Here is a 25,970-nt window from a genome sequence, read left to right on the forward strand (position 1 = left end):
TATATATATATGAGAGATAAAGGAATCTCTTCTACAAATTCTTAACACGTATCATTCGTTCAGAATTATGCATTGTCTTGTTTTTATTACAGTATATGCTAAATAAGGTTTAAATGGATGATTGATATGTCTTATGTTCTGAAGTCCTTAGAATGCCTCAAACATTTCATAGTCAAAACAGGAGCTGCCTGACATGTCCTTTTTCCTTTTGTGATTTCATAGGGATGGCAGAAGCCACCTTGCGGAAACCAGCAAGAAATGGTAACTCATGTGCCTGACTCCACCCCATACTTTTTTTTTTTTTTAAGGGTCAAAATGACTCTGAGCTTGTAAAGTGACCTTAACAAATAATTCCAATGTTTGTAGTTTTAAATCAACATTTGTAAACCTGTAAAATAAATCTGCATGACAAATTCAAGTTTCTGCATGTGGAAAAATTCTGCATGTGTAGGAGAGATTTGTATTTGTTAGTCTGAATCTAAACTATGAACAAATGATCAGTGGTGAGGTTAAACAAAAACATGTAAAAGAAAGAAATGGTTTTGTCAACATCAGTGTCCTGATACAGAGAAAACTGTAAAACACTGTGCCCAAAAGTTCCCACACACTGAAGTTACAAAGATCAGAATTTGCAGTTGTCGGTGTCACACACTGGGAGTGTTGCGTGCTGAGTTTTAGTTTTCTGCTGTGTCTGCACATATACATCCACAAAAGCATTTCTTCTTTCCCTGTCTTTGTTTGACCTCACCACTGAGCATTTCTTTTGATTCATATTCTTCTTGAACAAGTACAAATCTTGTAGCTAAATCACAGGTCATTTCACAGGTTTAAAAAGGCTGAATTGAACTACAAAATGAGTTAAAATGATTGTTCATTTCTGTTAAAAGCAGTTTGTATTTTCTGTAGTTGCATTTCCACACAGATCATAGTCTAATGTTTAAGATGAGTTAAAATGATATTCTGTTAATTACATTTAAGTTGTCGTATTTAATGCATCAGAAAAGGTGGATGTTATTATTTGGCTTGAATATTGTAACTGTTCATCACTTCACTGACCAACGCTCTACAAATGGTAAACTACCAGTTAAAGCACAACCATGTAAGGTTTAACGTAGCCTGTTTTATCCTGAGAGATGTGTATTAGTTAGTAAAAGATGTTTTTAAAAATGCAACTGTTGTTAGCTGTAGCTACACATGTGTATAAAGGCTCAAATTAGGGTCAAATGATTTTGAACTTGTGAAGTGATGTTCACAAATGATTCCAGTGTTTCTAGTTGTAAATCAACCTTTGTAAACATGTAAAATAAATCTGCTTGAGAAATTCAAGTTTGCGTATGTAAAACAATAGTGCTTGTGTTGGAGAGATTTGTATTTGTTGAAATTCAGAATCAAAGACATTGTAAAAGAAGAAATGGATTTGTCAACATCTTTGTTGCGATACACAGCAGGAAACTGTAAAACTCTGGTCAAAACGTCCCACAGTGTGTGACACTGAAGTTACAAGGATCAATTTGTGGATTTGTACTTGTCAGTGTCACACACAGATCCACAAAGGCATTTCTTCCCTCCCTGTGTCTTTGTATAACCTCACCACTGATCATTTGTTAAGTTTTGATTCAAACAGTCTTTTAAACAAATACAAATCTCTTTGCCACCAGCACAATTTTTTTCACATGCACAAATTTAAAGGTTGATGGCTCAGACCAACATCCAGCTGTGTGTTGTAATCTGTACTGTGATTTATCCTTTAATGAAAGCTGAAAATCCTAAAACACTCAGTGTTTGTCTGTTCCAGGTGCTGACCAGACTCTCCCTTCAGCAAAAGGGTCTGTCCTTACAGACACGTACAGGTGGGATAAGGACAGCCCTTTAACTTCAATGCCTAACCCTTCCTAAACTCGTCTGTTTAGGAAGTAACGCGTTTAGGAAGTAACGCGTCTCATTCTGGGTGGACTTCTGGAATATGCAGCCTTTTAACTCTCAAAGGACATTTTGTATTCAACCACTGAAATCACATGAGGTCTCCATTGTGCATGTTTACAGCAGTAACCTTGTATAACTACAGGGAATAATCTGTTGGCATAAGAGTGTAGTTTCAAAGTATGCTCTTTGGTAAGTGCAATAACATAAGATAGCCAGTAGATGGCGCTCAGCGTATTAGGCAACAAAAGGATTATTTCAGTATCTAAATCCTACTTACTTATGCCAGGCCACAGCATACGTCTTATCACCTTTACTACCACATTCAATAAGTATTAATCTGTGATTTAAAAAAATACAGTGATTCAATAAATATTTTTAAAGTATACATGCATCCCTCAAACCCTAAAGGTTGTTTTACATCAGAAGTGAATACATTTGGTCAGAGCTTGAGAGTGTAGTGGATGTTTAACACTCTTAACACACTCTTCTTTAACACTCATCTTTCTGGCTTGTTGGCTCCAGAGAAAACACTGGTTGCAGTTAGTTGGGACTGAAGATGATTAGAAGCTGGAACAGACCTATTTCTGTATATGAAATACTCTGTCTTGTATGATTCCATGTGATAAATCTGACCTGTTATTTATTTGTTAGTTTTACGATATTGTTGTAACGACTATAATCTTTAATAATCTGTTATACTGTTAGTTCTGCACCTTTCACTGCAGCAGCAACGATACAGTTTCCCCACAGGGAACATAAAGGTTTCATTAAATGACACATTGTGCTCTGTGAAACTGCTGACTACCAGCAGCACTTAGAGAGAGGGACTCAGAACTGAGTCAGCCCAGTGATGCTGATGAGACAGGTCTAAGAGGAGGTAGCAGGGAAAACACAGCTACAGGTGAACACACTGGCACTGCACAGCAAGTTACCATAGGGAAGGGAAGTTACTAAGACAGAAAGTTTCAAACCCAGTGTCATTTAGCCTCTTCCTACACATTCTTACTTTACTGTGAAAATTAATTAAAGGTAAAAAAGTAAGGATTTTCATACCTTGATTTTTTTTTAACAACCTTCATATATTTTATTTAATCTCAGTTCAAGTTTCATGCATATTTCAGGCCATTCATAAAGCAATACAGTCTGTCTTCTGTCTGTTTTATATTATTGTATATTCAGTTTAGCTTCAACTTGTGCAGAAGCAGCAATCCCAGCAACAACATAGTTATTATTCATATTATTTATTATTATTATTATTATTATTATTATTATTATTAGTATCATCAGTGAAGCTAAATTGAATCCCTGCTGAAGATAACGAGCGGCAGCCGTCCCACCCACGGTTAGATAATCCAGTCTGGGACCAAGCTGTGACCTCAGGCTGACGTATCGCTCCGGCCCAGCCCATCCCATCCCGCGATGCACCGCCGCTGTCCGCCCCGCAGTGTGTCTCACAGAGACAACAATATTCCCACACGTCAAGGACTAGCAGCCCACCAGCTCTGTTATCCAGTGCTACACATGCTTTTGATCGAAAACAGACCGGCTGCCGACCACCTGCGACAAGGTGAGTGTGTTACATGTTGATTTTAGTGCAGTTATTTGGACAGAGCTGGATGGGAGCAGACGGAGGGAAAAGGAGAAAAAGGCTCCGTTCAGCGGCATCGCGTCGGAGGCTGAAGAAATGATGCCTAGCTCGGTCATGACGACAGGGACGGCAGCCTCGTCTTTCAACTGGTATTTTCCACTCTTAACCACCTTGTCTCTAAACAGGCTGTTGTTTTCGGATGACGTTTAATTCAGAGGTGATAATTAGCTGGTACGTGATGCTAGCTTAGCTGGTGGCGTGATGTGATTTTTTTTTTTTTTTTTATCGCAGTGGCACAAAGGCAGGGAAGCGGAGGGTAACGGTCGGACACATCATCGGTGTTTCATCGTTTGTCTGCAGGTTAAACGGTCGTGAATTCTTGATTATTAAACATTACTGGACAGTAATAAACAGACACTTTTCGTTCATGACGAACTGAACTGGTTCGACATTGCCACAACAGCGGCCTGCACCCCGGGAATCACCATATTGATCCCACATTACTGAGACAACAGCGGTACACAACCAGTGTTAAGATCGAAAAAATAAATAAACGTGACTTCCGCTTAAACTATACAAAATAAAAGCTTGGGTAGTAATTAAAAACACAATAATCAATTACATATATATTTTATAGTTATCAGGAACAGAAACAAAAACAAGAAACAGAGAAGGGTAACAGGAAACAGTTATAAACAACATTGATACACACACTAAACTTTGTATATAATCCTAACAATAATAATAGTCCTAAACAGCTTATTCTGTGTAACAGTTAAAATGGGTTAAATGTAAATAAAATAAAGCAAACAGAAGTAATTGAAACCAAGACCTAGGCTGTAAAATGGGGGAGGGGGGAGTCATGAAAGGGCAACTTATTAAATGTTATGATTAAATTTCTCATCAAGACACTTATGAAATATAATTCAATATAGTCCATATTATCTTATAAATCCAGTGTGTTATGTTGGATACAATTTAACGGTCTGATTTAGTCAGTCTTTTCAAAAGGTAGTTGTTGCTCTGCTTATGGATATTGATTTGGTCCTAGTGCATACTCCCAGGCTTTTATTTTGAAGGCTGTGCTACTTCGTGTCTTGAGGTCCATTGCAATATGGTGGGGATGCATTTTAGTCCACTGATGATGATCATAACCTTGGGCCAAGCCGGCAACATTAACCTGTAAGTTTTGCCTTTTCGAGTAATATTGATATTAAATGTATACTGAGTGTAAATCATCAATATGAGTGTGTAATATTCTTGTAGGGACTTACTGTGTGATCTCTCAGTGACATCTTTTGCAATTAGGGGTGTTTTTATGGGGACTTGGTTGTTTCCTTTGTTTCTATTGTATCTCTGGCTGCTACAGTTATTTATTTTTATGTTGTTGATTTTCAATTGTATTTGACATTAGACATAAAGAAATTACAATGGTGCAACATGTCAGTTAATGTAGTAGGTGGTCTTCTTACTTAAGTGACTCTGAGACACATTGTGGATAATCTCAGGAGGACAGCGAGGGGAGAGGTCAATGCATAATCTTCCAATTATGTAAACTATTTTATTCTGCCTTGTTCGCTGGTCTCCAGAACCTGAGTCAGATTTGTTTACAGACCAAATTAGCTTGTCAACATTCTTACACCTCACTTCTGCAGTGTAATTATCAGCCAGTTCCTACTCCTCATAGAATCCCTCAGATGCAGATAGGGTGCACACTAGGAAAAATAGTACTAAAGATCCTTTATTTGTTGTTATATCAAATGTTGATAGTTTTAGCAGTAGTTGCAGTAACAATAAAAAGTAAAAGTCTTGGGTAGCACCAGCAGTTGTACCAAAGTAGGTTTTTTTTCCCCTGTTTATCCACCTGGAATGTTTCAGGTTTGCAGTTGGTTCAGAGACAATACAAATAAACTGATATGGTCCACTGAAAGAGATAAATCCTGAATAATGATTAACAAATATTACAATGCCTGCTGCTGTGTTGTGTTGTCAAAAACCTTTTCTCAAATCCATCCCTCCATTCTGCCGCAATCCAGCAAAAATTAATTGAACTCAAGAGATCAAGAGAGATTTGAGGGAGAGATTTGAAAATCCAAACTAGAGTGCACTACCATTTTGATTTACCTGAGTATTTACTCAGAATTTTGAAAAATACCTATCATAAATGATCAGATTTCCACTTTGTATCTTCACAATCCTTCCTTTTATCAAACCATCCAAAACGGAAAGCAGCAGAACATCACAACTGAGAATTGAAGCCAGTGAATGTTTGCGTATTTGCCTGACAAATGAATTAAACAGTAAAAGTTGTTGTTGATTTATTTTCAGGCTGACGGAAAGCAGCTCTGTTCATAGCAGCAGCAGCATCTTATCACCGTATTAGGCACCCTTGTGTTGTCACTTTGATATGTTCTGTTATATTCTGCTTGCGTCACCAGTCACTGTGAAGGGATGTGTGACTACATATCTAATCATGATGGCATTACAAGTTTAAAGCCTCGGTATTGTGGTTATACACAATTTCTTTCACAATCACAGCTGATTCAGTGTGTCAGGCGACATGCCTGCTCTGAGTGTTCAGCTGCTCCTCCGATCTTGGAATGTGTCTCTTTGTGTTATGTAATTGAGGCCCTGCGGAGGCCGGATGTGCATAGTTTCTCTGTGTGAGCGCATTTGTGTTAATGTGTGTTGTGATTTAATCTGTTGTGTGTGTATCTCCAATTTGTAAAAGCACTGTATGCAGATATCATGCTGGTCCCATTGTGTTTTATCTAGTTTCCCTGAATAGAGTGTTTCAACACCATTATCTGCAGCTGCGGATATGCTAAATGCTTTAGTTGGCTTGTTTTGAAGGTTGTCCAGTGTCTTGTCCAGGATTACATTACATTTCACATTTTACATAATTATTTTGAGAACTTTTCAAGGCCTGCCAACATCCCAAAGGCCTTTTTTGTCCATTCTCTGTATTATTGATGCACCCCAGTTCAAACTGAAAAAAAAGTACACCACACAACTTGTGCTTGTGTAACTTGGAGCTTGGTACATCCAATTCCCACTGATGCCATTAATGCTATAAATATCTGCAACCATGACATTTAAAAAAGTGTCTTACTAAATTGCGTCCATCAAATTGTTTGCGAGTTAAAGTAAGGGGAAAACAGGAGAGGCACCTATATCTTAAGTTTATGATAGCTGCTAAAGGTGAGTCTGTGAAACAGAAAGTTACTGGCTTAACTATTTTGTAAATAGCATTTAATTGCCCATGAGCAAGACATGTAATCTCCAACAGGTCCGGTGTTTAAACTGATGCATCTAATTCTTGAAGTGCTGTGAAAGGATACAAATCCATGTGAATTTCTCTCTGTTTTTAATGCATCCCCAAAGAAAGTCATGTGCAAAACAATAATCCCATTGTTGATCACAAACAGACTTTTATATAAAATGGGCTTTTATTTGAAAATACAGAAGATTCAAAGGAGTTGTTTTATAATCTGAAAGCCACATAGTGTTGAAAACACGCTTGAACCTTGTGTAAACTCACCCAGTCAAAGAAACCATTCAGATTAGTCATATGACAGTATGTGTTCACAGCCAGCTGAGTGTACATGTAGCCTCTGATGGCCTACACTTGAACCACCTTGTGATGCTGATGCAACTTTTCTGTCAGGGAGTTGTGAAAGTATTGTCAGGGCTGTAGGAGTCCCTCAGGGTACTGATCTGGATCCTCTTGTGTTTCCAGTCACAGATGGATTAACTGACACCCTTTTATTTTATAGGGTGTTGGCAGTTGTGCAAAAGTAACAAAGTATGTTTACTCAAGACCTGTACATAAGTAAAATTTGAGGTAGTGCAGTTGAGTATTTCCATTTATGTTACTCCATACTTCTACTTCACTACATTGGAGATTGAAATCTAGTTCTTTTGTCTATAATATATTTCATATAATATATATATTTTTGTCTATAACACATCCAAAATATTATGAAAATGCCTGTCATAGTTCCAGAGTCCAAGGGGACGTCTTCAAAGGTTGTTTTGTCTCACCAGTGCTCCAAAACCCAAAGACATTTGCTCTACAATATAATAAAGAAAAGCATTAGATAAGCACATTTCAGAAGCTCGAACCCGCAAATGTTTGGCAATTAATAATTAAAATAGATGCTGATCAATACATTATGCATTCATCAATTATTGGACTAATCGTTTCACCTCTAGAAATATGGTCCTTTTATTCTGTGACATTTATTTAACAGCTGTATTTCTTAGAGACTTTGCAGATTAAGATTTTACAGAGTAAATGTTCATTTTATAAATGTGATGCATTGTTATTGGTTATATACAGTGGTATATTGTTGACATTAACATTTACATTTTGCATATGAATGCATCAGGAATAATAATAAGATAATGATGTACATAAAGATGCAACACATTTATTATACTACTGTATGTACATTTAGTGCATTTTGGTGAAACTACAATCTATGTTTCTACATTTATTTAATGTAAGAAACACTTTTTCGACTACTGGCTGTATGAAAGTGAGCAAATATAATTGAGAGAAAACATTCAGCTCGATGCTGAAGAGTTCCACTGTACTACTATTTTTTCAATTTGAGTACACTTTGCTGCTAATACATACACACTTTTACTTAAGTAAAACCTTTTATGTAAAAGATGTAAATATTTATTCCACTGTTGGCTTTGTGATCCTGGTCAGAGTGTGCGGATGTGGCCATAATTTGTGTCTCTGAGAGAAAAATAATGATGTGAATGGTGGCTGTGCCTCTGCCCCTTTTAAAACTTTTGAGTCGCACGTAACACACACACAGGTTTTACCCTCTAGCTTGTTGTGGTAGTTCTGTTCCTTTCATGGCTCTCTGTTTGCAATGCTTCACTGATTTAAAGGCACCCAGACGACTGGGAGAGCTGTGAGAGTGTGTGTGTGTGTTTATTTCTGGTGCAGATGAATGTTGTCAGGCATGCTCTATATTTTCTGCTCATTTGTTTGCCTGTGAAAGCTGCTGGGACTCTATCAATATACTGTGGACATTTTCTCTGCGCTGTCTGGTAATTACACAATGACTGGTAGCTCAGCTGCAGAATCAGGGTAGAAATATAGAGGACGAGAGGGAGGAAATAACTTTCTACGGCAACTACAACAAATGCACTTCAAGAGGTTAGATTTTCTTTTTATATATTTTGTTTAGATTACAGTTCACCATCATAAACATAATAGAACTTCATGCATCACACGTTCTTCATTATTTGGCTCCTCATACTGTTGATTCTCTGCTGCCTTTGCAGCTCCAGAGTTATTGGCACAAACATTCAGCTTGATTAAGAGATTAATAGTCTGCTGTAGAGGAGGCAGGACTCACTCACAGATAGATCTTTTCCTCTGACAGATACTTTCATTTTGAGATGATGAATCAATTAGTAAATTGTTTGAGTACTTTATTGAGCAAAAATACCAAATATTCTCTGATTTCATCTTTTCAAATGTGAGGATTTTAAAGTAGATTAAATCACTCAATCTATTTATTGGAAAAAGAGTCAACTGAGTACTAATGAAATATTGTTAGTTAAGTGATGCAAATTCCAGGGCTTTGGTATTGTGTGTGTTGGCTCACTCATATGGCTTACTGGCATAGCTAAATGTAACAGAGCCATTACTAGTGTTACTAGTTACACCTGTGGTTTTCCTACTATGGCTAGACACACTGCCAAATAACAACATGAATTAGGTTTACACCTACAGTATGAAAAGTTCCTGGCTCATTTAATATGTAGCAGTGAAGTTAATTATGTCACATATGATGTATGTTTTGTATATTTTTTTTCCATATCTATTACATTTTGCCCAGCCCAATTATTTCTTATTCTTTAAGCTGCAAGTCACTCATGTCATTCAACAGCTTATTTATTATGTAGTTTAAACTTAAAAGTAAGTGATGCCTCCTTTTCAGAGAGGAAGTTATGGTCGACATATTAAAGTTAAACATAACTGATACATAAGGTACAGAGTTAGCACAAGCTAATATACAATGCAAGAGGACGGTGCAACCAATATACAAGGACTCTCTTGTAATTTTGAGGCAGAAAATGAGGCTCATTATTTTATAATGAATTGATCGTAATTTCATCCATAATCTTCCAGAAATCATTTATGGGTCAAACCGAACCAGAAGTCAACCGGGTTAAAATTCTCTTCCACTTCCTGTGTAAATAGCATTGTCAAAACACAAGACAAAGCACAAAACCTCGCAGATTTTCTCTATTATAACTGTTGGAGGTGGACGAATTACAAAATTCTTCTTCCAAACACAATGACAGGCACTGGGTTGTTAAGTCTACTGTGGCCACCTACACTAAAAGCACTGTGGGATTGTGAGGAAATCTGGCTGACACATTTCCAGTTGATGTTGGTTGGATATTTGCGGGTTTAGTAGAGTTGAACAATTAATCGAAATATTATCAAAATAGTAATAAAGCTGAGTGCAATATTCAAATTGCAGGAGTTGTAGTTTTTGATAAAGGTTTGTGCTAAATGTATCACAACATACTATTAGAAACTAAACATTGCATGCCCACAGCTCATATTCTCCTGATGTAAGTTAACATGCTTTTATATTTCTTCCAGTGAAAATCAAATGCAAAAATTCCAACTAAAAGCATGACTCATGTCGCATTCACAACATCTGTCAAAATAATAGAAATATGATTTTTTTTTTTTTTGCATGTCGTACAGCCCTGGTGTGTGCAGCATGGGAGTTGTGAGGAGAGAAGTGGATTAGAGAGGCAGAAGTGGGTGAAGGAAAGACGTATTACACTGCAGTGCTCACAGTGGATGCAAGAGAAGCAGAGAGAGCAGGGATTTAGTGAAGCTAAGGGTGGGGGGTGGGAGAAAAGATGCATGAGGGATCGAAAGAAGGCCGCAAAGAGAGTGAGAGGCGCTTGGATCTGGACCAGCGGAAGAGGAGAATGGCGAGAAAGACAGAGTCAGCACAGTATGAGAAGGAAAGGGTTAGAGAGAGAGATGCAGCTTTAGAGATGACACCTTAGTCTTATGATGTTTTGTATTTGGATCTTAACATAGCTTTTGTGTATTTGTGTTAAAGTAAGCCTTGACATGCAGCAGTGTTAGGTTAAACCTAATTAATCCCCTAATTAATCTCTGACCCAAAAACAAACTTGACTTGGGGACCGAAGCAGAGAAAGTACGACACATCTTCAGTTTATCTATGACAGTTTATCTATGACAATAATCACAGAGGCAGTAGATGATTCACTTGATCCCAATAAGTTAAATGTTGCATTCAAATCTAATACAACTAAATTTATTTTTTAACTCAAATCGATCAAAGCAGGGTTTGACATGTCACAGTCGAGCGGCACGAAGTCCAGAACTAGATTCACAAAGTCTAGTTATTAATCCAGATTTATGTTGATTTGGTTCGATTTGATTCTCAGATCAGGTAAATGCCAATTTTGTGTGAAGCGCTCTTCAGAATTTACACTGGGAACTTAGATTTCTTATAATTTCAACAAGTGAGCAACACTTGTTGTTTCGTTGAATATGAAATAGTTTAAATGCAAATTATATACTAAATTGTAAACACACAACATTTCCTGGTTAATATTTTTCAGGCCTAAATCTGCATAAAAATCCTGCACCACCTACACTCATTATGCATATTTATAAAAAAATGAAATTAAAATACTGTGCCATAAAACTACACATGGACTGTCAGTGGCAGACGTTTGAGCTAAGGACAGGCGTCCACTGTAATGATCATTTTGAACACAGACGGGACAGGAACTTAAAGTCTGCTCACTAATTCATCTGCACTGTTTGTGTTGACAAGCCATCAGTCTGATCTCTGCAGCTAGCTGTTAGCTACAGTTAGCTCCCCGACAGAGACAGACTGAATAAAGTAGATTCCCAAATACTGTGCAATCGACTTCCACGGTTTCATATCTTGTAGTCAGAGTTAAGAGATCTCTTCAACAAACGCAAACGGAGCTCAGATTAGTGTGCTTTTTTTCTCTCTCATAGATGCAATCTCTAGATTTTATAAATCAACACTGGATCATCCAAATAAATAAAAAAAAAAGATCAAGTTTTTATCCAGCATAAAAGATGGATGAATTCCATTTAGCTGCCTTGGTCTCAGGGTCCTGTCACTGTGCATTTTGACTCACTGTCACATTGTCATGACTTACTGGGACACTTGAATAGAATGGAGCCATTGTTAATGTTATTAGTAAGTCAAAATCTCTAAGAATCAAAACAGACACATTTTGGCAACAAGTTTCAACAAAAAGTTCATCCCTGAAGCTAAAAATGTCTGTAATTTTCTGCTAGAGAATGTCATGTTTTTTTCATGTGGAAGGATTATACATGCTCCTCTGCAGACTGAGACATTTTCTCCAACCTCTAAGCCTCTAAACCTTTCCAAATTGCACTGGATAATGCCAAAATACATTATGATTAATCATACAACAAGACAGCTTTTCTTGGATCCTGAAAATTTACATTTCCTACACTTTTCACCCAACAACGACAGTAAAAAAATGTATTGATGCTTATCAATGTTGATGCTTATCAACTTGATTAACTTTTGTAGTTAATTCGGCGAAGGGAGATTATGTTGCTTAAAATTCCCAAATGAGATGCAGCTGGTTTCACAAAAAACACATTAAAGTCATACCTATAGTAGAGAGATCATATTCAACAATTGGTTGCCTGTCACTACAGAATCATGCATGCAGAAGTCACTCTATAATTTCTTGTGAAAATTAAGATAATCTCCTCCAAATTCCCTCATTTTCATTTCGAGCAACTACCACACTCCTCTTGCTGTGGTGGACTGTCAGTTAACACTTAATACCTGTTAGCGGTGGCAAACACACCGGTCAACTGTTACGCAAGAGTCTGTAAGCTCCTCAAGTTCAGGCAGAGAAGCAGGCGAGGAGGGAGACTGTCACTAAGCCTTCAGGGAAGCTGGGATCAAGGTCGTGCGTTCATCTTTAGCTCCCGGAGAAAAAAAACACAGGTAGTTAAGGGGATAGACTTGTGTGTTGCTGCGGCTTGTGCTCATGTGGCATCATGCATGAAAGTGTCTGTGAAACTAACTTTGGAGGACATTGTGCCATTTTTTAGGTGTGATTACCAAACAATGCATTTGTTACCCTCAAAACAAAAACCTTTTTTCCCTTTAACCCTGTATGTTTTGTGGAATTTGTTGTCTGATGTCTCACTATGTGAAATACAGCGCCAGTAGAGGCTGGCAGTCAATAGTGTAATTTCACTAATGACTCAACATCATTGTGGTGAATTATTGATGTTTAAGTACTTGATAAAGCCCATTTAGAAAAAAAAGAAAAAACTTTATCTAGCTTCAGGGATGATGTAGAGTTGGCCTGGACCCTTTGACCTGTGCAGGAGGCAAAGGGTATGGAGCATTTTCCTTCCAAGGATCAATAACGCTTCACATTTCGCTGTATCAACGAGTAAGTGGACATCAGTTCACAGGTTGAGGCTTCCAGTGGGCATAATACATAATCACAAAGGAAAACACCGTAGGTATGTCCTGTTTTACCTTGAACACACCCTTTTTGAAGTTTCAAAAACACATATGAACCGCTGTAAAAAGGAAAATAACAAAATAGTGTACTAAAGTGACAGTACATGTAATTTACTTACTCACAAAGTCTATTTAGTTACAGTGGAAAGAGCCGTAGATGAGATTGCTGGTGACCTTTTCAATGGTCATGGCCGGTTTCATTGTCTTTGAATAGATTGGAAAAGGAAGAGGAAGCCTTTAAACTTCTAAGGGGCACAGACTGAAAGGCTTTTGTTATGAATACACCCATGAGCCGGTCCGTATACAGTCTAACATCAGATTTATGGCTTCCACATGAATCCACATGGACTGACTAGGCATGTGCCTGCTGCAGAAAACACACTTTTGATGCTAATAATCTTCTTTTATTTAGATATGGCAACATCAGTCTCTCTGTAGTTTGGCCCAGTGAGTGAAATATCTCGACTACTGGATGGATTGCTGTGAAATTTGGTACATTGGACATTCATGATCGCCAGACCATTTATCCTAGTGACTTTTCATCTAGTGCCACCATGTCGCTTCATGACAGGATACCTGAGAAACTCATGACCAAATTGTTAAACTCAGCTTTACATTGAGATTAATGCAACATTTTATCAGGTTGCCATGGTATCGTGCATGTCAGCATTAGTTTAGTAGCAAGCTGGTGTCACGATTCATTCTTGGAGTACAGCTTAAAAAGACAAAGTGCAGGTCAGACTGATGAGAGATGAACCAAGTTTGATAAAGTAGAGCAGAGTCTGAAGAGCTGTGTCTGACATGTCCTTAATCGGCCTCAGTGCGAAGGCACATGGCACTTTCTCCCTGTGCTATCCTCAGGCGAAACATAGCAAGGATGTGTCTTTATTTTTCATGCACTTATCTGTGTTGTTTTCTGGTTTTAAATGAGCGCCACAGAGCCAGTAGAGGCGTCTCTTTTATGATCTTTTACAGTAGTTCTAGTTGTTTTTAGTGGTTTGTAGTTGACATAGTAAATATGAATGGATGAATGGAGCAAACCACCTACATTATGTCTTTTTAACATAATGTCACTTCCTGCAGATGATCCAGTGCTTGGCTGGTGTTAGTGGGAAATTTCCACCCTGAAAGAAGGGCCTGGTGGACCATGACGTGGGTCATTTCCTGGTTGCTTCCTTTGTTTCTCTCTTACTTATCTGTCTAGATTTTTTGACATACTGTTTTGTGTCTTTCTGGTTAGACAAAGAATAACTGCTTATCAATTTGTGATTTAATGAGCCGTGGGCAGTGATGTGAGACAACTCTGAAATCTAAACACGTCAAGGTGGTTCAGTTTCAACGGTCCATCTTTTTAACTCTTTTAACTCTCTAATCTTTTTGGAAGAGCTTCTGCTGTGAGATGGTGAATGTGTGCAGCAAACAAAAGCTCTTTCATTCGGTTAGGCACACACACACACACACACACACACACACACACACACACACACACACACACACACACACAGCATTGAGCTTGTAACTCAACAACCAGACAGCTTTGCTTTTCGTGCAGGAGAGGAGGGAGAAACAGAGACAGAACAGAACAGAGGATAAATGAACAAATGAGTTCGCAGTGACAGTGCTGTTTGTTTTCTGTAGCTGATATCATCATCATCATCATCATCATCATCATCATCATCATTGAAAGCAGGATATTTTATAATCTTTTCAATAGTTAAACATATTTATCATAAGGTTTGCTTTAATAAGCTTACAGCATCAGACTATACCTCCACCAGTGGCTGCAAAATCCTCCAAATTTGTTCTGTTTGTTGAGTCTTTTGCATCTCAAAAGGCACCCAGACATTTACATTAAAACCCAGCTGTTTTTTGGTCTAGTTTACAGTTTAAACAGCATTTAAATGACTATATTTCAATGTGAAGCAGGTTGGAACTATATAACAGTTTTCTTCTTTTACAAAAAAGTATATACCCACACCTGAGACACCTTTTTAACCGTAACCCCAGCCCCTGTATTTTAAAGATGGTAGACAGTCGATCTTGGCATTGAATTATTTGTTTTATTTTATTTGTTTTTCATTTTGTTCATTTACTTCAGGGTGATATGGAAATTACCAACTGTTTGATTCTGTTAACAGTTTACAGAGTACATTATGTAATTTATGAGCTATTGCGTCACCACTCCCATTTCCCTGAGTTACAGTCACACAAACAGTTGGAAATGGAGACTAGAACTAATAGACATGAACACAGAAGGTTAACACAATGAACTGGGTAAAATAATGATATAACTTGATTGATCATTTTTTTAAACAGTAATAGGTGAATGAAGGGCAAATGATTGGGGCTGAGAATTATGGTGGTAGAAATCTCAGCTCCTGGACAAACATTTCTTTATTCTACAACTTTATCAACCATTCCCAAATAAATTATGGTCATTTTCTGCCACAAGGCAAAATGAATTTAACTCACTGCCCCTTTGTATTTTGGAATTTATCGACTGTCTTGGCTTCTACATAAAGAAGAACTTGTCTTCTTCCTTGTTTTACAAATGGTCACCAGGCTGCATTCAATAAACATGAGTCTCATTGTGAGTGTGGACTCCCATCCATCATCGTAATTGCCGTCTCCACTGGCTGTGTCGTCTGTCTCTGCCTGGTGAGGGTGCGCCTTTGCTCGGATGCCCCCCTCCCAGGCTTAGACTTATTCCTGGAAGTAAAGCCCCGGTGATAAAGGAGTGAGGACATCCGTTGTTACCACTTTGCTTTCCTTTTCCTCAGTATTTCATAAATAGGTCAGTTTCCCACCCTAGTCTCCACAGTGCAGTAACGCGGGTTTTCCAAAGAACTCATTAAGGACATGCTTGTGTAGAACAGTCACAGCTAATTGGCCCTTGAAGAGTCTTCAATGAAGCCCCAATTTCACTGAGTATCGGCATGGACGGAAAGTGTTTCCTTTCCTTCTCTGCAACTCTGTTCTGTTTAAATGGAGAACACCAGAAAAGCCCAATCTGAATCTGAACAAGAGCATGAAGGGCAGTAGGTTTAAGATGAATTGTCTGTTCAGTAAGTGCTTCTGTTTGTACCTGTATTTCTGTTTTAGACATCTTACAACTTGTAATCCTCACCAGTGGATCTGGACCAACATGTTACGTGTCTGATTCGCTCTTGCTTTTTCCAGCTGAGAAACACTACAAAGCTCAGGCCCCTTTGTGTCTCAAGCGGAGATGGAAATGTTAATCCACACTGTTACATCGTCCCGTCTTCACTATTGTAACTCACTTTTCTCCTGCCTTAGCAACAGACCCCTGGATCGTTTGCAAGCTGTCCAACCTCTCCACCATGTCCACCCGAAGGTCTCATGAGACAAAGATTCTAGTTTATCTTCACTGGTTCCCCATTGAATAAAGAATCCAATTCAGATCCTTGTGATCCCCTATAGAGCGCTACATGGTCGGGCTCCTGCCTCCATTACAGATCTCCTGCAGCTTCATGATACCAGCTGGTCTCTGCGGTCTTCTAATCCTAGAATGAGGTTTAAAACTAAAGGAGACTGCGCTTTTGAGGTTGTGGCTTTGGAACTCTCTCTCATGGGATTTAACATCTGTGGACACCTTTTTAAAAAGCAGCTTACCTACTTGTTTTACGTAATTTTTCTATTTATTTTGCAAATGTCTTTATGCCTCCATTTTATCTCCTCTGTGAGGCACTTTGTGACGTCTCCACCTTGAAAGTTGTGATATAAATAAAGTACTTATTTACTTACCAAAGTACTTAACAAACATTTATAGGGGAACCACATCCAGAAATAGTATTAAAAGCTAATGAGTAGTGTCAAAGCAGGGGAGGGTATTTGTGGTTGTGATCTGGTAATTAGTTTAATAAAGATTTACAATAGATGAACAGAGATAATAAGAATAAACAGTTTAAGTAAGTGTTCAGACATAGATACACAGTATATAGTCAGTCTTCAGTTCCTCTTCTTTCCTCCTACTTTTGTCGCCACACTGGTTGCCGCGGTTACCTCACTTTGTTTCCGATGCATTCATCATTTCTCCTCTGTGGATTATTTTTGTGTTTGTTTTTTCTCTGTCTCGACACAGGACGGCTGCTCCTGATTGGCCGGCTCTGTAGCTGGGGTTTCTGAGGCTGTGTGGGAAATGAAATGTGATTGGCTGGGCTCGGCCTCTTTGTTCTCGTTAACCTGTTATCTGACCTGATCTGCTGTAATCTGGTAATAACTCAGGTCTCAGTGGTGTGTTATTGTTGGCTTAAAGGGACCAGAAGGGTGTGTTTTCATAAAAAACAGTTTCAGTGTGTTAGCAGCTTGACCTACATTGTGCTCTGTGGACCGGTGTGCTGTAGCATTTTCTAACTGTTCACTACTGAGCAAAGTCATTTGAGTTTGAAAGGTGCAGTAAATGTAGAGGAATTTGCTGCAGCATTGATTTAGGAAAATGTATGGAGAAATGCAAAGTGTGTTTTTTGTCTTGGGTTATGTTCAGATATTTTCTTTTGATAAGTTTTTTTATGTTCGTGTTTTGTATGAAAGCTCCCTTATTGAGCTGTGTCCTGCGGTGGTTAAAGCTGGGAGCATAATGGGGAGTCTATTCAATGGTCCCATTCACAAGTTCCTCTGTTTTCTGTTTCTGTGTGTGTGTGTGTGTGTGTGTGTGTGTGTGTGTGTGTGCTTGAATACTTGAATAGTCTGGCAGCCTGTAGACATTTGTCCAGTGTGTCACTCTCGTAAGGGACAGCACTGAGTCCAGCAGTTCCACGGTGCAACACAGCAGCTGTGATGGAGGCATTATAAATACCACACAGGAGACTTTGCATCACGTAACACTGACACTGTTTCCTCTAGACAGTGACACATTTCTGATGTCATCTTTTTGCTCAAATCTGCCATTACCTAACTGTTAGTAATGTCGTACCTTTGAATGAAATTCACTGTAGCATCACTACCCTGCCTAAAAGTATCAGTGAATTAAGATGTTATATATCAAGTAATGGAGCTGGAAATGTATCATAAAAACTTTTGCCAGCTAAAGGTGGTTCATTACCTATTAAGACTGCAACTAATGATTATTTTCATTATTGATTACTCCGGCAATTATTTTCTTGATTAATTGATTAATAATTTGGTGTCTCAAATGTCTGAAAAAGTTTTAGGTTCCAACTAAGGTTTGAAGACATTTGCACCTTTAGTTTAATGAGGACACTGTCACTCAGAGATTTGGGAACACGTGAAGAGTTAAATAGTTTTTCACTCACAGTCATAGATTGCATCATATTACTGAGAAAAGCCAAGGTGTCTTTTTACATTGCATTGCACTGAATTTAGAGACACTGTGCAACTTCTTGTGAATGCTTGATGGGCAGTCAGAGCCTTGTAGGAACCAACCCAGCCAACCCCTGGAGGAACTAACAACAAAGTGTTGTTTAGAGACACAGATGCACTCATTTTTTTCTTCTCCATTATATTCCAAAAAAAACAAAATTGACAGGAGCAGTCATACTCTCTCAGAGCAGGTACTTTTAGGTACTGTGCAGGGACATCAGGTTTAAAGTGATGGTTACGCTATACAGTATTGTGTTAAAGGTGAAGTGTGGATGAGGTTGGTGGTTCATATTGTTGATCTGGAAAGTCTTTGGAAGGTCACCTTGTGTTTTTTCCCCCTTATAGCTTTTTAGTCTGCAGCAGTCTTGTTTACAAAGCCGTGTACCAGAAAATAGAGAGCAAACAGTTCATCCCCAAACTATCCACCAGACTTTTCATGCTGACATTTCCTATAAAGGTTTGTCAAAAACCACATTGTCTCTACAAGAATATCCACAAGAACAATATAAAAAATGACATAAAGTCAAAGAAGGTGAGACAAAATGAAAAATAAAAAACTCAACAGACAGTTGCTGCTAGTCTGTGTTAACATCCTGTCTGAACACGCACTACACGATCCAGCCAGCCTGACCCTGCAGCTAATCTCTTAAACCCATTTTAGTGTCCCATGTCTGGTGTTAACATTGCCTGCACTCTTCATCAGAACCACTCAGCTAATCTCATTAATGTCACTTTCCACTGACAAGAACCATTAGACCTCAGTTACACAAAAAGTTTTATCTTGGTAGTATTTATTTTGAACTGGATATTTATATCCGTAGACAGTTTATGTGCTATTGTAAATAAGAAATGAGCAAGTCTGTTGCTACTGTTTGCAAATTGCTACCTCTTTCTAGATCTTTGTATTGTCCTCTTGTGTCATCTTTGTTTCTTATCAGTTTTATTTGTCTTTAATATATAAAACTGTGACACATTTAAAAGATAGATATGTCTGAAAGTATTACAGCTACTGACTGTTGCTGTTAATTGCAGTCGACTGTCTTCTCATGTGCCTCTTTGTTGTTATGTAACAGGAGAATCTCTGACCTGCTTCATGATGTCAGGTTGTTAAAGCAGCAGTGATCGAAGGTGGCCATTACCACATATTTAATGCATAATAAGCTCATATAATACCACATAATAATATAATATATGATAACTTGACCTTGAGTTAAGATATTTTCTTTTCAAATGACTGTTTCTAAGGTAAAAACAAATAGCTTTCCTTCTCAATAATGAATAGAATTTGTACTTTATAAACAAAGTTGCACGCTGTTTTAAGTGGATAAAGCAAAATTAAAAGTTTTATAATGACAAATACTAACAATGTGATAATAAAATTAAGCAATTAGGAGTACAAACAAATAATAAATGAAAAGTAGAAGACTGCATGAAGTGCTGTATTAATTCTTTTTAAGGTTTAATTTATTTATTTTTCCAATTAATCGTTTAGTTTTTAACCTTTGACAAATTTCCATCGTAATATCTCAGAATCCAGATATATTTCATTTTATGATGATACACAACAGGGAAAAGCAGCGAATCACATTTGAGAAACTGTAACCAGCTAATGTTCAGCATTTTAGATGTAAAATGACTTAAACAATAATCGATCCCCCATGAGAATCGATTAATTGACTTATCGTTTCAGTTCGATGGTGGCTGTGTTTTAGCCCTGTGATTTCTGATTATGATGATTTGAGATTATGATTCTGAAAACATAGTCGTTAATCCCCAAGACAATTCACTCCCGTCATATTCACTGATTCCTTGCTGTTATTTCCATGCACAGTCTTGTTATGATACTGTGTTTGAGCAGCAGCAGTTTTGCACCGACTCTCTGCATGGTGATGAATAGAAAAAAAAAGGCCCTCAGCAGCCATCACAAGATGTGCTGAAGCAAGGCAGGTGACTCTCAGCTGCTCCAGTGAAGCATGAAGTGTATCTACTTATTATGATGCTTTTTATGTTGTGACAAACAATGATGTCGGTGATTGATCGGCTTCCTTTGAAAATGTATGGAGTCAGTCCCAGATGTGAAAGACAATAACTGTCAAGTTGATAATTATCTTCCTTCGCCCTACCCATGATGCCCTGCTGTACACATCACTTCTTTGTTCGCAGCAATGAGATAAAAAGGTCGAGTAGGTGAAGCTGAGGCCTCCCTGACAGCAAATACCATCCAGTCCCCGTTTAAAAAGGTCATTTGTCAAGAGTGGCGTCTCAGTTATTACCCTGCCACTCTCTCACCATGCTAACATTCAGCTTCAGAGCTGCAGTCTGCAGCCTCAGCTGGCCTCTCTCTTTATTTAGCAATAAAAAATGATGGAGCAGTGCTTACTGTGCACCTACTTGCAATTGTGCCCGTAAAGGTCTCATCTGCATATTACTATCAATGTGAATCCATACTTGCATCATATATAATGCACTAAAATGTTTTAATCCCTAAAACAGATTCTCTTTTTTCTGTCATTGATTTATAAATCATCTCCCACATTTCCTTCTCTCGAGTCACAACCACACTCTGACATCCAGAGAGATTTAAGAATCAAAATTTCATTTCAAATTTGCTTTTAATCGACCCAATGTATCTGGGATTATGATTTGCTAAGCAGGTATAATAGAGGGATTACTCTAAGTCTTAGTTAGCATTTATCTAGTCCAGGTCATGAGCCGGTGAACCGATGATTTCAACCTGTCATTCCTAATCCTGTTCATATTGTATAATACTTTGCTCCAGAAACTTAAGGACATTACAAAGGATGGATTAACTTAAACAATACTGATTTGATTAACCTGGGTCTGGCAGGACGGCCAATATACGCTGAAGCTGCCCAGTAACCTTGGCAATCTAAAAACAGTGGTACTGACAAAGGACATGAAGGAGGTTCATACAGTATATGATTTGAGATAACAGTAAAATCACCACAATCTAACGGTGAAGAAGATCATCAGCATTTACCAGCTGTTGAACTGCATTTAAAATTGTGTGTGACTTAGGGAGTGAATAAGGGAGTGAGTGAGTGGCTGAGGGGAAAATGACTTTCAGCATGTTTGTCTTCTTCAGTTGAATACATAGGAAAACTGTTGACGAAAGAGATGACTTCCTGCTACAGTGCAGAGTGTGTCACTTCAAAATAAAGTCCAGTTTGTCCACTGTGATTACACCAAGGCAGGACACCTAATTTGAGAGTGATACTGAACATTCACATCTACACGTAACGCCTTTAAGTTCGCTGACGTTCCAGCCTCCATGTACTGTCAGATTGTCCATGAATCAGATGACAGGTGTGAAAACTGTTTCTAAGTTTAAACTCAGCTGTTGAAAGTAAAACTGATTATCAGCTACATACAACAAAGTGAATCTTACAGGAGAGGGATGTGAATTTGGGGTTTTGCTGGAGGTATTTTTCATTTCAGGTGTGGCAGATGAGGGTGAGGGAAACGGTTGCTCCGAGTGTGTATTGGTATGTGTGTGTCATTTAGGGTGTAATATGCGGATGGGGATGAGATCATAGCCCTGTTTAAGAGTCAGCTGCTTTGTGTGCGTGCGTGCGTGCGTGCGTGCGTGCGTGTGTGTGTATTTGTGTGGATCTCACAGTTTCCACTTCACATGGAGCTGAGTCATCCTGCTCAGTGTAAAGATGAGACTTGATGCTTCTAGTTGTGCTGTTACTGTCGCGGTTTTAGATTATTTTACTGCGGTTTTATTGCACAAATAAAACTGATTCAAGAGAGGAAAAGAAAAACATATAAAACCTCACAGCTTTGTAATGAGCACTGGACATATTCAAATCCTGTCGTTAAAGGGCCACTGCTGAAAAAGTGTGGATACTACTATGTGAAAACAGTTGTTTAATGTCTTGTCAAGTCTGGATAACAAGAGTCAATAACCCCTGGCTTAGTCTTGGAGCTTGCAGAAAGCTGCATTAGGATCCATTGGTTTTGGACTGGTTTTTGACTTGCTTTAAGGACTAAAAGTCAGAATATCTTGACTTTGATTCTTCGATTTTGAATCACAAATTTATGGAAGTACGATACTAAATCGCTGGAGTAGCTTTATTTTAGTCCGACTTAATGTTTCACATTTTCAACTCTTTGTGCTGGATCGGGATCTGCTGCATGTAAAGCCCCTTAAGACTTCGTATGACTCACCTCGAACATCTCAAGTATTATTATAATTAATGGACAAAATGAATGAGTTGCAGAAGGAGGCACATTTATCATTAGAAAACAGTGACGATGTAGCTTCGAGCCTGCACGTGGAAAGTGTTTGATGGCTGTACTTGCCTGCACCTGTAACACACCTCCTCTCTCTGTGTCTTTGTATTTTCCAGATGTACCACTCTGACCACGGTGTCGACTTCCCCGACCTCTCCTTCCATGTCCCTGGCAGCCCTGCAGAGCTGGGCCCAGCGAGCAGAGTGTGAACTCAACCGTCAGCACACCACACTTCTACCTTCCTCTTTAGCCTCACAGGGCCTCCCTCAGCCACTGTAGCTCCAGTCCCGCCTCTCCCTCCTCTTGAACGATGGACAGCCCTCCTAAACTGTCTGGTGAGACCCTGATCGTGCATCACATTCCCCTGGTGCACTGTCAGGTGTCAGGGGGGCGGCAGGGTGGCTGTGGGAGCTCGCTGAAGAGGAGCAACCCGTTCAGCCCGCCGGAGAACCTGGGCTTGAGTCGCACCACTTCCCTTCCTGAGAGAGACGTCCTCCAGAGAGAGGCTCTGCTCTACAGCAGCCTGATCCAGACCTCCAGTGGCTCCTGGGCCTCCCACAACGGAGGAAGAGAAAGAAATTGCGTCGGGAAAGGAGGCAGCACAGCGAGTGATGACTCATCCTTTACTTCGAGCAATTCAGAGGACCAGCTGATCACAGCTCACACATTACCCAGAGTCAAACCGAGGAACAGGAACCCGTTGCGCCATAATCCGTTCCTGCTGAATACTGAAGACGACGAAGAGGAGGAGGAGGAGGAGGATGACGGTGACAACCTCAGCGGTTACCATGAAGACTCCTCTTTTCACCTCCACAGTGACACTAACTCCGCCCTCAATGACGGCATGGCTCCTTTCCGCTTACATGACCTCGGCTTTGCCGCTGAGCCCTTTCTTTTGCACAGCTCGGTGGGAAGGAGCAGCCGGGAGTCCCTGAGGGGCGTGGCTTCTGATCTCTCCACCCACCTGGAAGAACTGGACATCTTAGCTCTGGACAGCCAGCGCCGCCATGGAAGCAGTGGTTCCAACATGTCCATGGATTGTGGAGAGCACGACTGGGGCGACGATGATGAAGATGAAGATCATCCTATGCGGTGTGGGCGGAGCAGTAAGACAGGCTCCTACTCGTCATGCTCCTCCACCCAGCACTGCTCCTGCTGCACGCTATCCCAGAACTACCCCCAGCACTTCCCCGAAGCTTTCTCAGAGCCTTTCTCTGAGTGCCAGCAAGGCTACGGCAGCGACTCCTCTTGCAACAGCTCGGACGGTGTGCTCGTCAACTTCAGCGCCATTTACAACAAGATGAACAACGGCGTACCGGAGAAGCCGCCGGTCTCTGGACACACCAACCTCAACAGCTCCACTGACCACTCCTACACCTCGTCTGTTTCTGATCCACCGGGAAACCAGCGAGACTCAACCGGAGGGGCTTTCTATTTAGACCTTCACACCTCGCCGACTGAACCTCCCCTGTCACAGCAACAACCCGCTTGTCTTGGCAACGCCTTCCCTCTCATCCGTGAATCACACCTGTCCACCTCCTCCACCTGCTCTTGCTCCGTGGAGCACCTTGGCGCTCTCGACCTGGACGCCAACTGCAACGCCTACCACCCTCCACATTCCGGGTCATCCGGAGACCTTGCGTCCTGTCTGCAGAGCCAGGCCCGCCTGGTCGTCGCCACGCAGAACTACTACAAGCTGGTCACCTGCGACCTTTCGTCCCAGTCGTCCCCGAGTCCCGCAGGCTCCTCCGTCAACAGCTGCTCCGATGAGCACAGCAAAGGCAGCCCCACCCCGACTCAGCCCAGCGAGTACTTCCTGTTCAGACAGCGAGCTGATGAGGAGGGCGTGGAGGAAGAGGAAGAAGATGGAGAGTCATATAGGGTGAGTGGAGAAGGGGAACTATATATTTGCAAGATTAGGCATAAAATACTCAAACTGATAATCGCAATGAACAAGCAAATTATATTTAAAAAAAAAAACATATTCTCTCATGCTTTGATTTCTTCTCCAGTTCCTCTTCATCTGGAAACACAGCTTGCTGCGGGTGGTGTCCATAATTAATCAAGTGTAGGCAGTACATTCAGTTAATTTACACCACCAAGTAAAAAAGAAATACAGTCTCAGTAGGTAGGGCAAGACAAGTGGAAATCTAAATACCAAGCAGAGATACAAGTGATTTGGTCAAATGACATCAGACAAAACAAGGAAGGGAAGAATGCAAAAACAACATGAGGCATGAAGAGTAACTAACTGGTAAGGAATTAATTGAAATGGCCCCATGACCGTGACAATAGCCCTGAACTTAAAATAGCCGTGACACTGGTATTAGTCTGGCACTGGCTCGTTTTAGATCACAGCTGTCTGGGTTATCTGATATCATCATGTTTGAGGATTATTTCAGCAGTTATGTAGAGCTGAAGGGTTTAACATCAGGCTGCAACAGTGCCACTGTGTCAAAGCAAATCTGGCATTAGCGCAGTTTAGACCTTTGGTTTGTATTTGTTTAATTCTCACATCCATGGTTGTGTGTTTTATCTCTTTTTGACTTTCTTTTCTTTCTTCCCTTGTTTCTCTTCATCCAGGGAGACGATAATGATAATGGTAATGATGATGAAGATGATGATGATAATGATGATGATGATGATGGAGAGGACGAGGAGGAGGAGAAGGAGAACCAACAGGCAGCTGCTGGGGCTGAAGCTGCTCCTGTGATTGAGGGCCAGGTGTACGTCAACATCTCCCCGCCTGTGGCTGGCCGGGGTGTCATCGGAGGCGGAGCCTCTTCAGGAAGTCGCCCCCGTTCTCGCAGTTATGACCGCAACCTGGACAAGTCTCCGTCTCCTCGGCTCGGATCCCTGGAGCGCATGTTGAGCTGCCCTGTCCGTCTCAGCGAGGGCGCCGCCCCAACCCCTCCTCCTCCTCCGCGGGTGACCTCCTTCGCAGAGATCGCCAGAAGTAAGAGGAAAAACGGAGGTACGGGGGGGTCGCCGTCACTGAAGGCAGCTGCAGACCCTTTCTCCTCCACTTACTCCACCCACTCCCACTCCTCAGTGGATTTCTCTCCGATCCTGGAGCAGCGCGTGGAGGTTGACAGTCAAAGCCTGTCACCTGTGCCCTTTACCAGATGTTACAGCCAAGGCAGCATCGAGCGACACCTGGAGGGGGGGAGGGAGACCCGGGCCAAGGCTGAAGGTACGTCACCTTCGACACAACCATTGATTAAGATCCATTATTCATGTTTTGGCCACGGGGGGGGGGGGGGGGGGGG

At 40.2% G+C, this 25,970-nt stretch overlaps 1 protein-coding gene and 1 long non-coding RNA gene across 7 annotated transcripts in view; both read left to right on the top strand.

Moving 5' to 3' along the window:
* The window catches only part of LOC147818684 (uncharacterized), a 6,749-nt gene extending 3,785 nt beyond the window's left edge, over positions 1–2,964 (top strand). For 2 of the 4 annotated variants that reach the window (XR_015437733.1, XR_015437732.1), the window contains exons 4-5: positions 223–261; positions 1,796–2,964. This is a non-coding gene — a long non-coding RNA (uncharacterized LOC147818684). The remainder of the gene's footprint in view (positions 1–222; positions 262–1,795) is intronic. The other 2 variants (XR_015437731.1, XR_015437734.1) reach the window with 1 other exon arrangement.
* Positions 2,965–3,342: 378 nt separating this feature from the next.
* Positions 3,343–25,970, top strand: part of rusc2 (RUN and SH3 domain containing 2) — a 38,301-nt gene continuing 15,673 nt past the window's right edge. The window contains exons 1-3 of one of the 3 annotated variants that reach the window (XM_023414354.2): positions 3,343–3,490; positions 22,818–24,583; positions 25,285–25,894. In XM_023414354.2, coding sequence (XP_023270122.1) covers positions 23,012–24,583; positions 25,285–25,894 — 2,182 coding nt within the window. In that variant the 5' untranslated portion in view covers positions 3,343–3,490; positions 22,818–23,011. The other 2 variants (XM_087176063.1, XM_087176062.1) reach the window with 2 other exon arrangements.

This window comes from Seriola lalandi, unplaced genomic scaffold (genome assembly GCF_002814215.2).
Source record: "Seriola lalandi dorsalis isolate HSWRI2012SDOR001 ecotype SW California unplaced genomic scaffold, Sedor1 jcf7180002054524, whole genome shotgun sequence".
Classification (NCBI taxonomy): domain Eukaryota; kingdom Metazoa; phylum Chordata; class Actinopteri; order Carangiformes; family Carangidae; genus Seriola; species Seriola lalandi.